The sequence below is a fragment of the Acomys minous genome, assembly GCF_964271855.1.
Source record: "Acomys minous genome assembly, chromosome: 10".
NCBI classification, from domain to species: Eukaryota; Metazoa; Chordata; class Mammalia; order Rodentia; family Muridae; genus Acomys; species Acomys minous.
This window is the reverse complement of record NC_140491.1, coordinates 104,726,460-104,749,467: the sequence shown is the minus strand read 5'-3', so window position 1 is coordinate 104,749,467 and position 23,008 is coordinate 104,726,460. Positions and strand designations below refer to the sequence as shown.

The 23,008-nt window shown below is 38.7% G+C and overlaps 1 protein-coding gene across 3 annotated transcripts in view; it reads right to left on the bottom strand.

Annotated features, from left to right (window-relative positions):
- The window catches only part of UBR3 (ubiquitin protein ligase E3 component n-recognin 3), a 130,095-nt gene that overhangs the window by 82,815 nt on the left and 24,272 nt on the right, over positions 1-23,008 (bottom strand). For all 3 annotated transcript variants that reach the window (XM_084799437.1, XM_084799436.1, XM_084799438.1), the window contains exons 6-11: positions 19,926-19,992; positions 18,489-18,619; positions 16,012-16,240; positions 10,030-10,209; positions 9,163-9,296; positions 1,607-1,693 (exon numbers count right to left, since the gene is read on the bottom strand). In XM_084799437.1, the coding sequence (XP_084655563.1) occupies positions 1,607-1,693; positions 9,163-9,296; positions 10,030-10,209; positions 16,012-16,240; positions 18,489-18,619; positions 19,926-19,992 (828 nt within the window). The remainder of the gene's footprint in view (positions 1-1,606; positions 1,694-9,162; positions 9,297-10,029; positions 10,210-16,011; positions 16,241-18,488; positions 18,620-19,925; positions 19,993-23,008) is intronic.

Below are 23,008 nucleotides of genomic sequence, written 5' to 3'. Positions count from 1 at the left end.
AGTGATTCTGAATCCCATCATTTTGCTATGAAGAACTCACTGACTTCTGGAGAGAGAATCAGTAATGTGTACATGAGGATCTGGGTCCTATCCTCCTAGAACTCATGGTGTTTTGTTTTGTTTTGTTTTGTTTTGTTTTGTTTTGTTTTTAAGCCAGGCATCCTGTTACTTCCTTATAATCCTAGAACTGGGAAGGGAGAGAAAGGCACATCCTTTGCCAATCAGCCTGGCATACTTAGTGAGCTGGTCTATGAGAGATCCTGTCTCAAAAACAAGGTGGACAGCTCCTAAGGAATGACACTCAAACTTGTCTGTGTTATCCCCAGGCAATTGCATGCACACATGCACACACTTACCAATAAGCAACTACTGAGACATAAATGACTTCTAAGAATTAGATGCTTAGAATACAGGAATGATTATAAAGATGTATTTTGCTTATATACATGAATGTTATAACTCATAATAAGTGAGTATTAAAGTTTTGAGTAGTCATGGGATAAAATTAGTAACACAGGGGAGTCCAGAAAAGAAAGTTCTTTGTTTTCCTAACTTTTCAGTAAATTTCTGACTGTGTCAAAATGATTTTCAGGTAAGCAAATTGTGTATAAAGATGCCAGAATGAAGCCCATAACTTTAAATGCTAAACTAGTTTTTTGAAAAGGAAGAAATACAACCACTCATACATACACACATACACAACTGGGTCCCATCTGCCCAGGGTTCAGAACTTAAACTGGGGGGTTGGCCAACTGGGGAGCACTATCTGTATTCAGCATGTTTGAGCTGTTTCTAAAAGTAAAGGAAGTTTCTTAAAGAAGGAATGACTTTTTCAGTGCCAAGAGATTATGCCCTGTGTCAACCCCTCTTCACCATTAATTTAAAAACAAACAAACAAACACTTTGCTCAAACTCACTCTTCCACTTTCCATCAGGAACACTGCCCAATTAATAAAGCTGGAATATACTGTTAATTTATCCATCCCACCTCATTCATATTTATGCCAATACTCCTCCTTCTTCAACTCATTCCTAAGAAATGACACATAATCACTTAAGTTGGAAAAAGTATGCCTCTGTCCTCTAGGATAAAAGCAAACACAATTAAGATACTCTGAAATTTCCTAACTGCCAAAGAATTAGCCACCCTTTCTGCATCGGTTGTGTGAAGTCATTATAATACCAACGCTACTTTTACCCCATGAAGACACTCATAACGTTCAATGTTAAGTGAAATCTAACCCTTTTTCCTTAAATGCTTTTATATATGCCCAAGCCATACACGTGGATAGGTTGACATACAGCTCAGCAGTACAGCATCTGCACAGCATGCACAAGGTCCTGGGTCCAATCCCTAAGACAACAAATATTTTCTAATAATTTTTATTTCGTTTTATGTAAATTACTGTTTTGGCCACATGTGTGAGGTTGTCGGATTCCTTGAATTGAAGTTACAGACAGCTGTGAGCTGCCGTGTGGGTGCTAGGAATTAAACTCAGGACCTCTGGAAGAGAGGCCAGTGCTCTTAACTGCTAGTCATCTCTCCAGCCCCAACTCAATAAATTTTAAGCATATTTTCATTATATATACATATGTATAAACGTACCTCATCTACAAAGTTAATAGCATCAAACCAATCTTGAAGAGCTTCAAGGCAGTACCTTACAACATTTCGGGTATACTCTTGAGTTTCCTTTAAAATTTAAAAAAAAATTATATATATATATATATATACACACACGCACATATATATTTCATGGTACATAAATATGGATATTTTCAACATTAAATTACATATAATTGTAAACATTGCATATACAGAGGTAAAATGCATATATTTTCAAGATAACTTCTATAATTTGTTTCAAGAAATTATTGCTTGATAAACTAAAAGTAGCAACCAATGACAAATATGAAAATTACACAATACAATGTGCTTCCTTCTACATAGTCCTTAAAGTGAAGCAAAGCTAGAAAATGCTTTAAATAGATTAAATACATATTTCACTTCAATGGCTCCCTCAAAATACTATAAATTCATTACTATTATGATTCAGTAAATACAGATCCTCTTTGGGGATGATTTAAAAAAAAAAAAAGTACCAGAAATAAATAATGGAGATGGTTAGAAATCACTGGCCGTGGGTTGAAATGTCAGTGAATCCTTTACCTGAAAATGCCTAAAGAGCAATTTTCTATGGATATTATACACAGTAAAAAAGGAAGATAGAACATACACACGCTATAATTAGCCTGTAATATCTTGGCTTAGAAAAAGAAATGTTGCGAACCAATTGCAGTATGAGAACTGTGGAAAGCAACTACACTGCTTTATGACAAAATGGATCCACTCAAATAGTAAGTTACATGAAAAAGTAAATGCATGCATGCAAAGGACTAGAATAAAAATCTCTTCCCCTTTCCCTCCAAAAGAAAGTGTAGTTTCCAAGAGATACTGGGAAGTCAGAATTGGTAAGTAAATAGTTCTTTGAGGGACAATGAAAATGTTCTAGAATTAATACAGTGTGGTTGCATAACTTTGAAATTACATGACAAGCCACTGCACTGTGTAATTTTTAAAAGGTTAAAACAACAAATCTGATCTGAATTAAGAGAATTATGAAAGTCTCTTAATTATTTTTGGGAAGCAATGTAAAACACAGAAAAGCATGTAGCAACAAAGACAAGTACATCAACCTGACCCGCTACCTGTTTAACTCTCCATCACATTTACAAAACACAGGGGAATCTTACATTCCTCGTTTTCATTTTCTTTTTCCTTGTTAGACAGAGTCTCATATATCCCAGGCTAGCTTTGAACTCCTGATCCTCTGCATCCACCACACCATACTCCCCATTCGGTCTTCATTCTCCTTTACCTTGCTCTTCTCCACGTCCTGTCACTTCTTCCATGACATAATCATATAGGTCCTCGCCTACTTTGCTGCCACCATCCAGTCCAAACATCACTTATCTGGTCACCTTGCCAACAGTCTCACTTTGTCCCACTCTATCCTGTATAAAATTTATCTTTATAAAAATATTATCTTACACATTCTACTCCCCATCTTTCACTGAAAAAATTTAATGACACAAGTTAATAATAAATAACTTGTCTTAAACAAACTAAAGTGGAAGTTAATTCACATGTAAAGAAACTCTGACGGTCCACAAGATGGTTCAGCAGGTAAAGGCAATTGCCAGTGAGCCTGACCAATTGAGTTCATCCCCCAGGACTCAAATCCTGGAAGAAAAACTGATACCTGACTGGACACCTACACTGTGGTGCACTCATACAACCCCCTCCCAACCCCAATAATAATAGCTGATTGATGAGAGAGAGAGAGAGAGAGAGAGAGAGAGAGAGAGAGAGAGAGAAAGAGATTGTGTGCGTTTTTAAGAAAAAGAAACTTTGAAAGCCAAATATGGCATTTTCAGAACTTGGGCAGAATGCCTTTTATGACTGAGCACTAGTCTAAACAGTAAAACTTTACCACAGAACAACTTAACCAACGGTATTGAGTGTGCTTCCCGCCCGCTCCTCAGAAACAGGTCCTGGACTCACTTTGTAGACCAGGCTGCCCTCAAACTCACAGTGATCTACCTGCCTCTGCTCCCAGAGTGCTGTGATTAGAAGAATGCGCCACCGCACTTGGCAACAGTGCTTTTGAATATGACCTGTTAATTCCATTTCTAAACACAGCTCATTGTAACACAGTATTCAGATGATCTTGCCTCATCCTCCACCTGACTCCTCACCCTAGTGTGCATACTGATAATTCATCATTTATAAGCTGTTACAAGTTACTGAAAACCTGTGAGTTTCTCCATAAGATGGGCATAACCCCACCTGCCTCCCAGAAGTCATGAAGATGCAACTGAAATTGAGTATAAAAAGCCTATGTCTAAGAACTAGGCCTCATTAGAAGGCGTATATCAAGAGTCAAGGTGAGACTCTGAGTCTGCAGTAACCTAACTTTGTCATTAGATGGAAGCAATTACACAAAGACAATAAATCATATGATCCCTAACTTTCATATTACTTAATCATTTGCTTTTGTATTTTATAATAGAGAATGTAGATACAAAATAGATGTTTAACTTTAAATACTATTTCCTCTTCTAGTGTTCATGTCTAAAAACTGTCAGTACTGCTGCTAATACAGTTCTGGTTATTCTCACTGAAAAATAAATATTAGCAATTTGGTAAAAAGCACCAGTTTGAATATCAGACACATTTGCTTCCATATTCAGCTTGCACTTGTAATGTGTGAACCAAAAGAGTTGTGTGATCTTTGAATGAAATGGCTGATGCCATATATTTCCAAAGAGACGCTAGGAGGGCTGGATGAAAGTATAGAGTGCCTTGGTGACATCTGGTATCATCTTGACGCCCATCAAAAATAAATCTTACCTAGAAACTAGATGCTCTTTAACATCTCTCAATTCCTGCAAAGACCACAGGAGAAACTGCACAGGCCTGTTTCTCATTGTCTTCTATACTCCTTAGATGGGGTACTTATATCTAAAGAAGCATACTACAATTCTGACGTTCAGAGATAAAAAATAAACCACTGCTTAGAACCAATCATTTCTCACTATCACAGAGATAAATATAATTCCCTGCCCAAACTCACCCCAAGCAACACAGTGAAAACAATCTGCATAAAACTATAGCCTCCTTGTGATAATCTTACCTTCCAGAATCAGTTGTTGTTGTTGTGTTTTTTGTTTTGTTTTGTTCCGGAGACAGGATCTCTCTGTGTAGCCCTGACTGTCCTGGATTTGCTATGTAGACCAGGCTGGCCTTGAACGCAGAGATCCACCTGCCTCTGCCTTCCTGAGTCCTGGGATTACAGACATGTGCCACTGCACCCAGCTCTGAGTCAGTTTTTTTCTGTTTTTGTTTTTTCCAGACAGGGTTTCTCTGTGTAGCCTTCGCTGTCCTGGATTCGCTTTGTAGACCAGGCTGGCCTCAAACTCACAGCGATCCGCCTGCTTCTGCCTCCCGAGTGCTGGGATTAAAGGCGTGCGCCAACACCAACTGGCTTTCTGAGTCGGTTTTTACTGGCTTTCGAGACTTCTCATTTTCTGGGTTTCCTCTCCCTTCTTGGTTCATGTCTCATCTACATTCATGATATCATTTACTACCTACTGATAAACACCGTCTACATGACAAAGCATCTGAAGTTTATAGCTTCAGTCCAGATTTCTCTGTTGGGCATAGATTCACACCAGCTGTCTTTTCACTATTTCCATTTGGACATCTCACAGACATTTCAAACAGCTCTAAAAGTAATTGATTTCTCTGAATTCATCTTTCTATCCCTCTTTTCATCCTCTGTACACATTATCTGAGAGTCAAGTCATCTCAGCAAATAAGTACAAGCCTACTAATTCTGTATCTGAAATACATCTTCAATATCCATATAAAATACATATATCTTGAATATAACAATTTCATGGGTATGTTTAAGATCTCATGTTTAGACTATTGGCACAGCTTCTTTTAAATGAACAAATACTTGAATTTGTTTATGGAGTTAACTGTGACAACTTGGTGGATGTGTCTATCACCTATAAGCTATCGGCTCAGATCCCTATCGTTTTTCTCTTTTTTAGATCTATTTTTTTCTTATTTTTAGCTATATGTAGCTGTGTGCCTGCATGTGAGTGCAAATGCCTTCCGCAGCATCAGGTTCTCCTGGAGCTGGACTCACAGGCTGTGGTGAGCGTCCTGATGTGGGTGCTAGGAACCACACTCAGGTCTTCTACAAGAGCAGCAAGTGCTCTTAACCACTGATCCCTCCAGCCCCCTTAGATTAAAAAATGAGAAAGAGAAAAGAAAAAAGAATTTGTTTGTCTGTTTAAATACTGAAAGTACTTAAAACCCATTCTTTTAGGACATTTTAAATAGTGATGCTGAGCAGGGCACGGTGGCACATGCCTGTTCTCACAGCACGTGGGAGGTGGAGGAAGGTGGATCACTGTGTGTTAGAGGTCAGTTGGTCTACAAGGTGAGTCTAGGACAGCCAGGGCTGTTACACAGAGAAACCCTGTCTGGAAAGACGAGAGAGAGAGAGAGAGAGAGAGAGAGAGAGAGAGAGAGAGAGAGAGAGATATGTAGGCCCCATGAGGTAGTGAGGATGTCAAAGTGCTTGCCTCCAAGCCTGATGATGTAAGGATGATCTCCGGGACCCATATGGAAAAAGAAGAGGATCAATTCTAGCAAACTGTCCTCTGATGTTCATATGTGTGCCATAGCATATACATGACCGTGTATACTAAATTTTAAAATTCTTTGTCTTATCTTTAAAAGGAAAAATACACAAATGTAAAACAAGCTCCTTCTGAAAAAAAAGTTTGAAATATACATGTTATAAACAATGATCATCATACTAAGCAGCAAATGTCAAAGACAGTTCTTTGGTCAGGTTTAAACTTTGCATCCACTGGCCAAAATCTCCTCTTTCTCCAAAGCTCCCTCACTATCAATCTCCAGAGGCCATGATTCTCCAAGTAATAAATAAAATAGCCATGACTTGGCTTATCAAAACATCTTAAATAAACTCCCTGCTCCTAGAGCTATACCAGAGCTCCGCCACCATGCTACACAATTGCTACATCATCTTACACTTAGTCTTTCATGTACAAATGTGATCATAAGCTTTCTAAGATCTAAGACTCTTCAATGCGCCTACAAGAACCTAAACTGCAACCTGACCCCCCTCTCTCTCCAATGAACCCTACTCTCTTGCTCTAGACACAGAGCTCCTGTACAGACACGCACTTCCACAGGAGACACTCCATCCCCATCTGCCCCAGCTCACCACTCCTCTTTTATTCTTCACACATCTTGTTCCTTCATAGTCTTCTTTCAAAAAGGCCTCTGATTTTGAGATTTGCCCTGCTTTTCTCTCGCACACATGCACAGAAGAGCACAATAACAATGTAAATCTCTCTGTTTGCCCTGTGTCCATGAGAATAACAACATGTCTGTCTGCTCAATGCCCCAAATACCTAAGATGTAGACAGTGCCTAAAATCGACCAGCCTTTAACAACCTGTTCTGAGTAAATGAGCAAACAAACCTTACACTGTCTGTAGTTTTAAATACATTCCACAGCTGAAGTTAAACAGGAACTGTGAACGCACACGGAATGCTATTTGATGGAAAGTCACGAAGCTTGCGGTTTCCAGACTTTTCCCAAAGTTCACCCTAATAGTTCTTCACTCTAGCTAGAATCACCACTCCGATTAAAATGTTTATCAAATCAATCACAATCTAATAGTGAGGCTTACGTGTGTGTGTGTGTGTGTGTGTGTGTGTGTGTGTGTGTGTGTGTGTTTCTTTGTCTGTTTTAACTTCCCAGAGAACTTTCCATGCAAGAGAAGCACTGGGCCAAGGAAAGGCAGTGAGAAAGAATATGCTCCAAATGGGGAGTTGGGGGCTAGCCTGAACCAAAGCTTAGGAACAAAGAAAGGGCAATCATTAATTACAGCATGGGTGGTATAAGAGGATGAATTATAAGTACAAGTGGAGGTAAATAATAGAGATTCTTAAATCATTTAAGATACCATCAAATGACATGAAGAACACAGAATGAAATATAATGTGAACAGGTGATTTTTTTTTTTAACTAATAACAAAAGCTGTCATGGTCATACACATCTGTAGTCCCAGCACTTGGGAAGGAAGCAGAAGGATCATCAGTTTGAGGCTCAATTTATAAAAAGAAAATCTAAAAATATAAAAAGAAAATCTAATGAAGGGGGTTAGTGAGATTTGCCTGTGGTTTTAAACACACACAAGGCCCTGGATTTTTTTTAACTCACATCAAGTCCCTAGCACATACATATTCATTCATTAATATTCTTTGTCCCTCTCTGTGTGTCTCTGTTTATCTGTCTCTATCGGTCTTCCTGTCTGTCTCTCTGTTTGTCTCTCTCTGTCTCTGTCTCTCTGTCTCTCTCTCTCTCACACACACACACACGATTATTAGAGATTAAAGAAATTTTACATGCCTATAAAATCAATGTGAGTAGCATGACCTTTTGAATCTTGTAATTAGACTACAACTGAGCTGCAAGGTAAATCCTTGGGAGAACACAGATTCAACTACTCCTGAGAGAAGCACATAAACTTAAAGACAGATGAAAAGAAAGCCCATCATTACCTGTAAGGAAGAGCTCGCCTTTACGCGCTTTGTCTTGTTTTGCTTTATTTATAAAAAATGATTTAAGGAATAAAAAAAACTGACACAAATCTCAAATAGGTTTTCATGGGTTGACCTAGTAACCCTGTGTAAAGAGTAAGATCCAAGACTAAAAAAAAAAACAACGACTTCAAAATATCCCCACTCTAAGCTCTTACCTAGAGGCTGGGCATGGTGTCGCACACCTTTAATCCTAGCACTCAGGAGGCACAGGCAGGCAGACCTCTCTGAGTTCCAGGCCAGGATAGGCTTCATAGCAAACTCCAGGCCAGTCAATGCTATGTGATGAGACTTGCACAATCTTTCCTGACACAGCCTAATGGATTGAGCTTCATGAGGTTAAGATATAAAAATCTTCATGAAAGCCTCAGTTTAATAGGTTTAATAGAGGATTCTTTCTGATTTCTAAAGACTCATGAAATTAATGCCTAGGCATATATAACAACATTTGTAAGTTGTGTGAAAATTATTTTCTGCTTATAATCTTAAAATTGTAAACTTTAAGCCAGTCATGATAGCACACTCCTGTACTGACAACACTTGGACAGCCTGAAGCACATGGATTGAAAAATCAAGACAAGATGTGAGAGAAACCGAGTTTAAGGCCAGCCTAGGCTATACAGCAGAACACTGTGTAGGACTATAGACAGTATTAGACAAGTAACACCAGTTACAATAAAACAATAATGCTTAAAGCAGAGTATTCAGAAATTTCAACAACTGCTCAAAATAGGGGCAGCTAGGAAGGTCTGATGCCTAATGAATTTCAATACGTCCGCCCAAGGATAAAATATATTGTTGTAGGTAAGCTTCCACAAAGATGAACTTCAATTCACTCAAAACAGAATTAAACACTGCATGCTACATGAGGTATGCTTTTCAGGTGTGCTTTTTCTTAAGTCATTATTTTTAAAATGCAGACATTAACAAAAATATTTCCAACCTACCCTAACTTTACAGTGTGATAAGAGCCCCCACATCGGCTGTGCACAGGCTTCAAGCTCAGCAGCAAAGGCAGCATAGTACGTCTGAGATTCAAATTCCACATGCTCATTGAGTTCTCGCTTGTTCAAGTTCATACCTTGTACAAAGCAAAGCACATACGGACCTTGTCAAACAGACACAAGTATGTAACTTTAAATCAAATATATCCCTATACTCAGCCAGGTTTAAGCAAGTAATACACAATTACACAGTAGTACACACATAAATAAGCTTACAATGAAATACAAACGCTGCTGGTCCTGTTGTTAGAATTTTTTTTAAACAAACTAAAGTTTCTAAAAAACATTTTGTAAATGTCACAAACAAAACTGATTGTCTTGAAATAAGAAAACAAAAAAACAAATTTAATTGCTACTAGTCTACATTGTTAGAAACATGTTACAAATCTGAGAAAATATATTTTGTTTCTAAATTAATGTTTTAACATACTACCAAAAAATTGTGCTCATTTCTTAATAAACCCTTACTATATATCACTGAGAATAACATCTAAAGTTCTTACAGATAATAATTAATTCAAATCATGATATACTTTATTTATAACTTCAGTGGTATGCCCGGCATGGTGGTGCACGCCTTTAATCCCAGCACTAGGGAGGCAGAGGCAGGTGGATCGCTGTGAGTTGGAGACCAGCCTGGTCTACAAAGTGAGTCCAGACAGCCAAGGCTACACAGAGAAACCCTGACTCAAAAAAAAAAAAAACAAAAAACAAAAAATAAACAATAACCTCAATGGTATACTATTATTAATTAGTATTTAGTAATTTAGCATTAGATAATGTTTTAACAAAAGAAAGTTAAACTCATACCTTGAAAGAAAGAAACAAAGTTCATCCATGTAACTAACAAGCCATGATCCTCTAAAAACCTCTTAGCCACACTTTGATGAGAAAGAATATTAATAAAATCACTAACAAGAGGCCAGTAAGTGTTATTCTTCAGTAAGGCTTCTCCACAGTTCACCACCACATGTAAACTATTTTCTTCATCTAAAAAAAAAAAAAAAAGCCAAAAAGTTACTTTTTAAAAAACAACTTCACTAACGATACAGAATTATTTGTACACAAGTTAGAATCAGAAGCACTTAAATCCTAACCCCAGCACAGCATTAAACTCTGTATGGCTATAGGCATGTTGCTTAGACCTCAGATCAAATTCCTTCTTGTTAAAACAAAGGAGGGAGTGCATCTCAAAGGAGTTAAAGGAAATGTTCACTGAGCATTGAGCACACTGAGCAGTACTTAACACTGTATGTCCTCCTCATCGCTAACAGTGAATTAGCTATCTGCTTATAAGACCTCATTTTCTTCATTCTAATTATACAGTCTTAATTTTAATTAAAAAATTATCACTAGGTTATTCTCATCCTAGCTTTTCACTCAAGTGTGCTGATTTGAAGTGAAGCATATTAACTGCCTTCTTCTAGTCAAAGAATATGTAAATGTGGTTTGTTTGTTTGTTTGTGTATCTCAGAGATAAACACACCAAAACCAGAAATCTCTTTAACATCTCCTCTCCCAAAAATCTCCCCAAGTTTAGGCTACTGTTGGATGGAGGGGGCTAGGCTATATAAAATGTTTGCCATCAACACCAGTTTTTTGAATACTAGCCCTTTTAACCTATTCCAACTTAACTAGCATGCTGAAATGAGGACCCTCCGTCCCCACTGTGAAACACAGAGTGCTCACAGCACACAAAATACTCAACTACCAGTATTATTTTTTAGTATACACTGAGGTATATAGTTACTAAAGTCCACGTTTTTCTGTTCATGCTAATTGTTCTTTTTAATGTATCTATGAAATTTAAACAAAAAAATATATGAAGTGAAAAAATATGACTTCATATTAAAGGGTATTATAGAAACTGGCTCATATGCTTTGAGATACAATAAAAATAAAATGCATGTACCATATTTTCCAGCATATAAGACGACTAGGAGTACAATGTGAACCCTAACTTTTCCAGCTAAAATACAGAGTTTGGAATATAATCGCTATAAAAGATGACCCCTCTTCCAGTGCACTCCCTGTGCGCCAGACTCAGCCCATGTGTCTATTTGCAAACAGGCCACAGACAGCCAGGCACTTTAGGAAATGCTGGTAGACAGCCAGTGCCAGCCTACACTGACCCTTTAAGGCACATTCCACCCCAAAGATGGCACAGCCCTCCTAGTTGAATGGGCGGGTTGTGGTGGAAAGCCAATCCGCACTCACACCCTCCTCCTAGAGGTACAGGAAGATGTGTGCAGCTTGTTCCTCCCTGCTTCATACTTCCTGCACAGAGCAAGGGGGGGGGGGGAGAGGAATCAGGCATGGCCCCCCCACCCCACCCCACCATATGCATCAGACATATGAAGAAAGCTACAGGTAAGTACCCTGCTTATAAGATGACCCCAACTTTGGCATGGATTTTTCAGGGGTTAAAACATCGTCTTATATGCTGGAAAATATGACACATACAGAAAAAAAAATTTTTTTAAACCTCAGGGCAGAAAGGCAAAGATACGCTAACTCTAAACAGATAGAAGAGGAGATGAAATTCAACCAAGGAAACCACATTCTAAAAACATTGTGCCCTCACAACTGAACGAGTGGAACGTGGACTATCAAGATGACTGAGCAGGAGAGGTACTGCCCAAGCCTCGTGGCCTGAGCTCAGTCCCTGGAACCTACTTAAAGTTGCAAGTAGAAAATTGACTCTACAAAGTTGTCCACTGACCTTGATGTGTACCACTGACTGATGATTGTTGGTTTGTTTGTTTTTAAGGGAAAAAAAAAAGAAAAGAAAATGCTTCTCTATGTTTAAAGTTAAAATGCAATGTGTCACTTTCAACTGATTCTTTACCTTATCAGACTTTTCCACCAACCATGTGTTTGGCAAACGCATCAGTAAGGAGGGCCTCTGTTGACCATCTTAACTTCCACACATAAATTCATCTTTCAGTCCATGAAAGTATTCCACTCTACTCCTAAGCTGTAAGGAGCCTTACAGGTCAAGCTGGCCTGTCTCCCCCTGATTGTGATGTATGAAAAGGAAAAACTAAGTAACACCATTTGGGAAGAGGAATCAGCTACAGCCACAATCCACAGTTCTGAAGGAATCCCAGACTACAAATTCCTGCCAACAGAAACCACGAGCCAGTGACACAGAGGAAACAGTGTTCCTGGATGTTGGGAATAACAAAACAAAAAAATAACATAGTCTTTAGAATTGCTATCCTATCTAACTGAAACTATGAATAAGAAGAAATGATAAAAACAAACAAGCAAACTTTTTTTCTAACGCTGCTTTAAATATAACTTTTCTTGTGCAGGGAGGAAAACACCCTGTAATCTTAAAGAAAAGGCAATTACAGCTTTTTGTTTTATTTTGTTTTTGTTTTGTTTTTTAATCCAAGCTGGTAATTTCTTCACTAAAGATGTAAATGATTCAGGATTAAATGAAATGCACTCATCAAAAAAATATTTTTTTTTGTTTTGCCAGGTGTGTTGGAACAAACCTTTAATCCCAGAACTCAGGAGGCAGAGGTAGGTGGATGGATTTCTGTGAACACTAGGCCTGGTCTACATAGTGAGAAACCTCATCTCAAACAACAACAACAAAACCTTGTTGAGCACCTGAGGTCTGAGGTCAAGTATTCAACTCATCTTAGAGAATAAAGTGGTAAAATAAATTTCCCTCCGCCCCACATACACACCTAAGAAAACCGTGTGATAAGGCTATAAAATGAGAATTACAGGGAGTCTTTGAACAAATGCAGCTAATTAAAAATTCCAGAGCAGACTCTTGTCTGAGTGACATTTCAATTCGGAGTTTTACTATGAAACATGAATTAGGATCCACTATACAAACTAGGGAAGGGAGAACAAATGATGCTGTTGAAGTTGTCAGTGGCAATGAGGCAATGGTGCCCTATAAACTTCAATAGTTTTGGAGTTTATATGAAAAGCTGGTAAAGCCACCGGGGTGGAACAAAGGATCCCCAGCACCCTCATCAAAAGCCAAGTGCAGCCATGCAGACACATGTGTGACCCAAGGAGGACAAGGACCGGGGCTGGACACAGCTGGCTCCCTGGAGCTCAGTGGGCAGCCAGCCAGTCTAGCCAATTCACAAACTCCAAGTTCAATTCAGAAGGACATATATTATCGACCTCTGGCCTCCCAAGCACACCTGCAGAAACACACACACACACACACACACACTCTCTCTCTCACACACACACACACACACACACACACACACACACACACTCCTCATGGGTTTAAAAAAAAAAAAAGAGAGGAAGCTTTGACTCATACTTGTAAGTTAGAGGTGTAAGACCATAAATCAACATGTTCAGCTGCCTAAGCCACAGTTTCCCCATCTATAAAACAGAGCCACAAATATCTGAGCTACAAAATTAATGATAATTAACTAAGATAAAGCATAAGGTACCAAGTAAAGAGCCTAGCATTTATGTAGCGAGTGCTAAAAAGATAGTAGCCATCATACTTAGCTATCCTTACATAAAAGGCATTCTGTCTTTCACAAAGCAAATGCCATTTTCAGGATACAGCTCACCTCTAAGGACAATGAGAAAATAGGAGTTGACATACCCAAAACAGCAGAACGGAACAAAACAAGGCCCAACTACAAGGTCTCTCCTCGGGAAGCCTGAGACTGATGCTGGGAATCATCCTAACTCGCTCTTCCACCTTGCTCACTGAGGTAGGGTCTCTCAATCAAACCCAGAGTTCCCTTGTCACGACCCCTCCAGTGGGGTCTGTGTGACAAACATCACTATAGAGCCCAAGGTGACGAACCCACTCAAGGGAGAGCCTCCTAGGACGGGTCTGATGTCCCAGCCAGGAGTAACTCATTGCAGCCCCTCCTTTTCTCTTATCACTCGTTTTGCAACATCCTGACTGTTTTTCTGACTGTTTTCTCTTTTTGCCTTTGTTTTTACTTTCTTTTTTTTTAAAGATTTTATTTATTATGTATACACTGCTCGAAGGCCAAAAGAGGGTATTAGATCACATTATAGACAGTTGTGAGCCACCATGTGGTTGCTGGGAATCAAACTCAGGACCTTTGGAAGAACAACAGAATAGTCAGTGCTCTTAACCTCTGAGCCATCTCTCCAGCCCTGTTTTTACTTTCTTATCAAGAACTTTTCAGATGTAACTGTGTTGCTAAGAGACCCTGAACTTAAAAATGACCAAGGGTCATTCAGACAAGTTTACCACTAAGTTCCATTCCACTTGTTAATAAAAACATAACTAAGAATTAGTCACCAGTGAATAGTTTATATCATGACAGAATGAAAGTTCTGGCATTGGGAGACATGAAATCCTACTTGGCACTGTCACTTGTTAGCTATTTAATTTAATAGTAAATGACTTGTTGGGCGTGGTGGCACACGCTTGTAATCCCAGCACATGCGAGGCAGAGGCAAGTGGATCACTGTGAAATTCAAGGCCAGCCTGGTCTACAAAGAGAGCCCAGGACAACCAAGCCTACACAAAGAAACCCTGTCTCAAAAAACCAAAGTAAATGACTTAACCTTCCAAGGATTTTATATTTTCATCTTAAAAATTAAAGGTATTGAAGGTAATCTCAGAGTTTCCAGAAGTTTAACTGAGATAACACATTTACAGTACTCAGCCACAGGACCCAGTACATAGTAAATAGTCAATGGCGTGAATTATGGAAGGGAAGAGAACAAAGTGAAAATGTGTTGGAAACATTAGGTCAAGAAGTAGCAGCCATAGAGTGGGCATAAAAGAAAATTATAGCCGGGCATGGTGGCGCACGCCTTTAATCCCAGCACTCGGAGGCAGAAGCAGGTGAATCGCTGTGAGTTCGAGGCCAGCCTGGTCTACAAAGTGAGTCCAGGACAGCCAAGACTACACAGGGAAGGGAAGGGGAGGGAAAGGGAGGGGAGGGGAGGGGGGGGGGAGGGGAGGAGGGGGGGAGGGGAGGGGAGGAGAAGGGGAGGAGGAGGGGAGGGGAGGAGGAGGGGAGGGGAGGAGGAGGGGAGGGGAGGAGGAGGGGAGGGGAGGAGGAGGGGAGGGGAGGAGGAGGGGAGGGGAGGGGAGGGGAGAGGAGAGGGGAGGAGAGGAGAGAAAATTATGTAAGTTCTTCCTATAGCTATACAGATAAGGCAAGGTTTATTCCAATTCAAAGACTTTTTGAGTATAAATATATAAGAATATCTAAGCTAGACAGCAACAAATTTATGATTTAAAAAAAAGGATCATATGCTGGGCACGGCAGCACAGAACTTTACCACTGATAAAGGTAAGTGGATCTCTGAGACTGTGAGGCCAGCCTGGTCTGGATAATGCGTTTCAGCACGGTCAAAGAGAGCTACATACATGAGACCCTGTCTCAGAAAAAAAAAAAAAAAAAAAGAAAAGAAAAAAGAAAAAAACACTAAGCATTTTAATAATAAAATAGCTAAACTTTGATATTAACCATGATTATACTTTCAATTATTAAAATGCATGGACACTTACTGTGGTGATACTTGCTTAAAGTATTCCTTTCAGTAAATAGAATAATAGCATATAAAAATATAAAAAGAAAATACAGCAAAACTGTTAACAGTTATTTGTGAATGATTAAGCTGGGAATGATTTTTAACTTTTTCTTTAAAAATACTACAAATTGTGACATACTTATTTCCCAAATATCCATTATTTTTACAATATTTTTAAGTTATTTCTAAGGATATAAAGTTATTTTTCAGACTTGCTACATACACAAAGTTACTAATAACAACAAATGAATATAATTCTGAGTTTACCTTGCAGTTCACTTTTAATAAGGCAACTTTCCATCATGTACAGCAGCACAGTGACCATAATATCCAGAAGCTGACATTCTTCTGTCACCTGTCTGGCTAGTTCCTCGTTGCTGAACAACTGAACACTAATATGCACAATTCTGTTAGACATTGTGTCTGATTCGTGACTTTTCTTCAGTGTTTTCATAATAAAAGCATAATGCTGAACAAAAGTTTTTGTAAAAGCAACCTGTAAAATTTTTAAATAGCAAACAAGGAAACATCAGTTTAACTCCAAATTTAAAATGCCATTAGAATTTTATAGCACATATTATAATCAGCTTTTAAAGCTGTTAGTACCTATGATGCTATGCAAGGTAAGTGAAAAAGTAAGTACATAATGGTAACTTTAAGTGATATTTTGCATTTTTTAAACATTAGGAAAATCCTTTAAATAGTTTTTAAAACTTAATGAACATTTTAAGCTATTTAAGTTTTAAAACAATTATAAGCTATGGTTTAAGAATATAAAATTTTAGCCGGGCATTGGGGTGCACGCCTTTAATCTCAGCAATTGGGAGGCAGAGGCAGAGGCAAGCGGACTGCTGTGAGTTCAAGGCCAGCCTGGTCTACAAAGGGAGTCCAAGACAGCCAAGGCTACAAAGAGAAACCCTGTCTCGAAAAACAAAACAAAAGGAAAAAATAATATAGTTTTACACTCAGGAGGCAGAGGCTGGTGGATTGCTGTGAGTTCAAAGCCAGCCTGGTCTACAAAGTGGGTCCAGGACAGCGAAGGCTACACAGAGAAACCCTGTCTCCAAAAATAAATAAACAAATAAACAAGCAAACAAACAAATAAAAGTTTTGCTTGCTCAAAATGACATTCTTTTTTTTTTTTTAATCTTTTCTTTTGGGGGGGTTTGCGACAGGGTTTCTCTGTGTAGCCTTGGTTATTCTGGACTCCCTTTGTAGACCAGGCTGGCCTGGAACTCACAGCAATCCACCTGCCTCTGCCTCCCGAGTGCTGGGATTAAAGGTGTGCGCCACCACGCCTGGCTAATTATCTTTTTTTTAATATATACAACAGATACTCAACACCCCAAGATTAAGGTTGGACTTGTTCTCCTTTTTCAGACAGCCCATGTAACCGTGGCTGTCCCAGAACTCAATGTGGATCAGTGTGCCCTCAGAGACCACCAAGAGCATCTCCACAGTGCTCCCAGTAAAGCATGCCTGACCCCAGGAAGGATATGTGTCTGACCTGGGCACTAAGAGCGAACTGAAGGGCACCTATCAGTGAATCAAGACAGCAGTTACTCTGTCAAGAACTCTAGCACACCAGGACAAGTACCATGTCGGGATGTGACTCTAGTCTCAGCAAAAAATTATCTTTAGCAGGGCGGTTTTGGTGAACATCTTTAAACCCAGCACTCTAGAAACAACAGCGGGCATATTTCTGAGTTCAAGACCAACCTGGTCACAAAGTTGAGTTCCAGGATGGCCAGAGCTACACAGAGAAACCCTGTCTTAAGAACCAAAAAGAAAAAAAACTATCTTTGTTCTGTGAGACCTACAACAATAAAATAAAGTCCTAGCTAGAAACCTCCAGGGTAATATTACTAAGCAAGTGAGCTGGTATGAATACCCTACCTGCTCTGGAAGCTGCCCAGCAATCTGACCAAATGTCTGTAGTATTAACTACAGCTGGTGTTATTTCATATCTGTATCACAGATGTATTTCCCATTGTGCTTTTTGGAGTGTATAAAGACACACAAAACACTGCTACTTGACAGTGTCTCTCCTAATGTACCCAGAGCCATTTCATGCTTTTGCCATAACCATGTGGTGCTCAGAGGTGGGTCCACACCTTCTGGGACTAAAATCAACATCTTCCTACACTTGTATTTGATTAGTAACCATCCTCCCATTCTCAACATAACCAGCAACTACTAACCCCACGCTAACTCTATAATCTAAACGCAATCATCTATACATTATCACCGCACCTGGTAACTGTCCTTCAGAGGAGGTGACACTTTCGCATACGACTTGCTTCTTCAGTTACCTTACTGTTTGTCTCCCATCACCCCCTACACACACAGTTCCTCTTGTTTAGTAATGTTATTCTGGTGGCTTCTAACTAGGACTTTAGGTTTTATTGTTGTAGATGAAATGAAGATAAGCTTTTTAAAATTTGATATATAGCTTGAGGAAGTACGATTTTATATCCTTAAACTACAGTGTTTATAATTGTTTTAAAACTTAATTCAAAATGGCAATGCTCTGGAATGTTGCTGAGTGACGCTAGTACTTTGAGAGAAAGCAGAGATTCTGTGTACTCCAAGCAGACTTTGAACAAGCAAGAGTATAACCAATGCCCTCTCGTGTTATATCCTTATACATGTAAGTCTCAGCTAGGAAATGCAAGAAAAGAAAAAGATTCAACACCAACAAAACAAAAGAAAGCAAAGTCCCAAGGGAAAGAAGCAATAGATACCTTATATTCTTGATCAGGAAGCATATTGAGTAAGAAAGTCACCATCTTCTGGGGAAATTCATACTTTATTGTCCAAAACAATAGTTCTTCTAAAAAACTTTTATGCTTCAAAACATCCATTATGGATTGATCTGCGCAAGAAAGAGAAAACGTAACAGCAGTTCAACTGCCCACCTCATTTAACCCTTCCCATACAGCCTGACAGCCCACCTCACAGTATATATAATTCAAGCATCTTCTTTTACTAGCGTACTGAAAATGTCACTAACTTTCACAGTACACAAGTAACAAAGCATCTAACCCTAAATATTAATATAAAGCAGTTAATAAAAAATTAAGTATTACTTATTCTTTTTTTGTTTTGTCTTGTTTTTTGTTTTTTTCCGAAACAGAGTTTCTCTGTGTAGCCTTGACTGTCCTGGACTCACTCTGTAGATCAGGCTGGCCTCGAACTCACAGCAATCTGCCTGCCTTTGCCTCCCGAGTGCTGGGATTAAAGGGATGTGCCACCACTGCCCAGCCATATTACTTATTCTTAAATATAGCCATGTACCTAAACTTTTTACTGAGCTTCACACTTTAGACTCCACAGCACTAATCCAAAATAAGAAAGGCCACAAAACCTAAAGTGTTTTGAGCACATAGCCATCAAGGACAGCCAAGGCTTCACACTGAGACCCTGTTTCACATGTCCAAAAAACAGCTCTAAAATTCGGGCTGCAGAGGGCTCAACAGTTAAGAACGCTAGGTAGCATTCTACCACTCACAATGGTAACTCACAACCATCCCCCAACTGCAGTTCCAAAGGTCCTCTGCCCTATGCTAGCCTCAGTAGGCACTGGGCACACATGGGTCACAATGTAACTGTAGCCCCAAACACCCACACATGTAAATTTTAAAAAATATTTAAACACTAAAATCTGAAAGTAGTCCCAAGTGTTTAGGATAAGGCATTCTATAACTGTCATTTCCTTTAAAAATAATAATAATAATATCATGGTGCAAATGTATAACAATCTGAAGCTAAAACTAAATACTCCTCAAAACATAAAATCAAAACTATCTAAAACTTAAATTTATTTATTTATTTATTTACTTATGAGAATTTTTCTCTTTAGACAGGTCTTGGGTCTTACTATGTTATGTAGCAAGGATTTTTAAAGATTAAGGGTTTGTTGTTTGTTTTTAAGCTTTTCTTTAGAAAAAAAACAAAAAAACAAAATTATATCTGGTGTACTAGGACACACCTGTCATCCCAGTAATATTTAGGAGGCTGAATCAAGAAGATTGTGGGTTCAAGGTCAACATGGACACACAGTGAGTTTCAAGGCCAATCTAGATTATATAGTGAAACCACATAAAGTCAAAAAAAAAGAAAGAAAGAAAGAAAGAAAGAAAGAAAGAAAGAAAGAAAGAAAAAAGGCAAACTATAATTACCTTTGGTGCCACTGCTTAGCTTTACCCTCTTTCTCTTGCCCAAGCCTTGACTCCCATCCTGGTCCTCCTGAAGAAAACAAAGTCAACATTATCAGTCATACCCAGTCTCAAAAATATATATGTTTTATATAACTGTAACATATATTCTTACATACTACTGACCAACATAATTCACTTCTATGTGTCCACTACAAATGTTTTGATGCAATTTTATTAAAATGCATAGTAAGACACCCTTACTATAAAATATAACCATCTATAATCTGTACCTATGGGAAAAACTCTTAAGCATCCCAAAATGTTGTAATAAAAGCCTTCCTAAGCTTACACAAATAACCTTAAGGAACAAGGAAGCTACAGAAATCTGATTCATTTACCACAGGAAGAAAAAAAAAGGAGAGGACCAAAATAAATAAACAAAGGATTTCATAGAGTACGAAATAAAATGAGCTCAAAGAATTCAAATTAGGGGCCAGAGATGGCTCAGTTGCCAGAGTCACTTTCCACCACAACTGACAACTTCAAGTATGATCTCCACACCTCTCATGATAGAAGGAGAAAGCCTATTCTGGTCATTTGTCCTCTGACCTCCACAAACATGCCCTGGCACACCACACACCACACACACACACACACACACACACACACACACACACGGTACTAGTTTGTTTTGCCAACCTGACACAAGTTAGAGTCATCTAGGAAAGAATATCAATTGAAGAATTGCCTCCATCAGACTGGCCTTTGGGCAACTCCTCTGCAGTATTTTCTTAATTAATGACTAACGTGTGATGGCCCGGCCCACTGTGGACAGTGCCATACCTGGGCAGGTAGTCCTGCACTGTATCCAAACAGTAGCCAAGTAACTCACATGGAGCAAAACCAGGAAGCAACACTCCCCCATGGTTCCTGCTTCAGTTCCTGCCTCCAGTTCCTGCTTATGTTCCTGTTCTAGCTTCCCAAATGATTGACTGTGATCAGAATGTGTTAGCCAAATAAACAATTTCCTTCCCTAGTTTGGTGGTCATTTTATTTGTCACAGGAACAGAAAGCAAATCAGGACATACGCATACCACACACACACAAAAAGGGATGGATCAAATTCTGAAAAATATACATACACATATTAGAAGCTGGAACTGACATTTTAAAATTAATAATATGCTTTGGAAAAACAGCCAAGAATACAGGCACTACAGAACCCATTGTCTAAAAAAGAGCAACAGAGGCCAGAGCTCTGTGAAAACCAGACCAAAAATGAAAAGGAAGGGAAGGGAAGACAGAGGCAGGCATATTGCTGTGAGTTTGAGGCCAGCCTGGTCTACAAGGTGAGTCAAAGACAGCCCAGGATACAGAGAAACCCTTTCTCAGAAAAAGAAAGAAAGGAAGGAAGGAAGGACAGAGAAGGAAAGGGAAGGGAAAAAAAGGCAAAGAAAAACTGCAAGTGTGCCATTGGGGAAGGGAGCCTGAGTACAGGTAGTTGTTTCCAATTTTCTTAAAATACAGCTGGAAAGGTTCCTACTACCTTCATTGCAGAACTAAGGGATTTTTTTTCCTAACTGAAGATTATGATTTACTATCGCTAAGCAAGGGAATCCAAGGAATACTGCAAAGGAATCAAGAACTGAACTGACACCTTGTTAGAAGCACTTCATGGTTTTCAGCTATAAACTTCCTATAAAAAGGATACCCATGATAAACACCTGTGACAATCAGGGTGTTATGAAGGTCTATACATTTCCTGTGTTTGTAGCCTTAAAGGAGAAGTAGATTAGGGGAAAAAGCTATTCAAAAAGAAAACATAGGTGTAGTGCATAATTTAGCAGTAGAGTACTTACACAGCATGGGAAAGGTTTGGGTTCTATTCTAAGCACAAGAGAAAGGACAACATAGGACCAAGACAAAACTATCCAGCTGCCAGTCCCAAATTCCTAAATCATAAACACAAGCAAATTAAAATGGTGATTTTTAAGCCATAAAATTTTCAGACAAATTTTCTCCCATGGCAAAAACAACTACCCTTACAGCAACAATAGTTTCTACAGCAGCAGTAGAAATGAGCAATGGCCTGTCTACTTTATAGTAAGAATACCAAATCAAGCAGACAAGACTCTGTGTCTAATTTTTCAACTCCACCACTGACTATGTGGTGATATTCACTACCCTGAGTTAATTCTTGGGAATTCAATTTCATCCAATGAACTCTCAGATCCCTGGAACATTCATAATTTTTATAACCTTGAATTGTCTCCTCTTCTTTCTCATTTCTCTTTTGCTTTATCCCATGACTTTCCTACTTCTAAGTCAGTATTTCAAAAATAAATTTATATTTGCAAAACAAAGACAATGGGTGTGTGTAAGTATGTATTGATATGTATCAATAAAACACAAATGAATATATTTTTTTTTCCCGAGAAAGGGTTTCTCTGTGTAGCCCTGGCTGTTCTGGACTTGGGTTTGTAGACCAGGCTAGCCTCGAACTCACAGAGATTCACCTACCTCTGCCTCCCCGTACCTGACTGAATATCATTTTACATGAAAATTTTATATAAAAATTATCATTAGTAGTGGTGGCACACACCTTTAATCCCAGCACTCTGAAGGCAGAGGCAAGAGGATCACTGTGACTTCGATCTAGAAAGTGAGTTCAAGGACAGCCAAAGCTACATAGAGAAACTCTGTCTTGAAAAACAAAAACAAAAACCATTCTATTCAAAAGTAACTTCCCTCAAATAATCACTAAAATAATAAATATAATCTATTAAAATATATATACATATCCTATAACTCAGCAATTCTATATCTTAAAGAACTATTTATATACTTGCAAAACAAGAAAAAGAAATAGAAGCACTGACTCTTAGAATCATAATTAGAAATCAAGAACATGATTGGACCATATGTAGTTTTCCCCATTACTTTAGAATATTATACCACCAATGGGGAAAAAATACAAAGATAGGTTTGCATAGTTTATTACTAACTAAAACGTCATAGTACTAGAAGGTACTATGAATCCTACTGGGAGGGGGACCCTCAATTGTCTTACACAGCTCTGAATTGGGATAGCTGCAATAATTAAT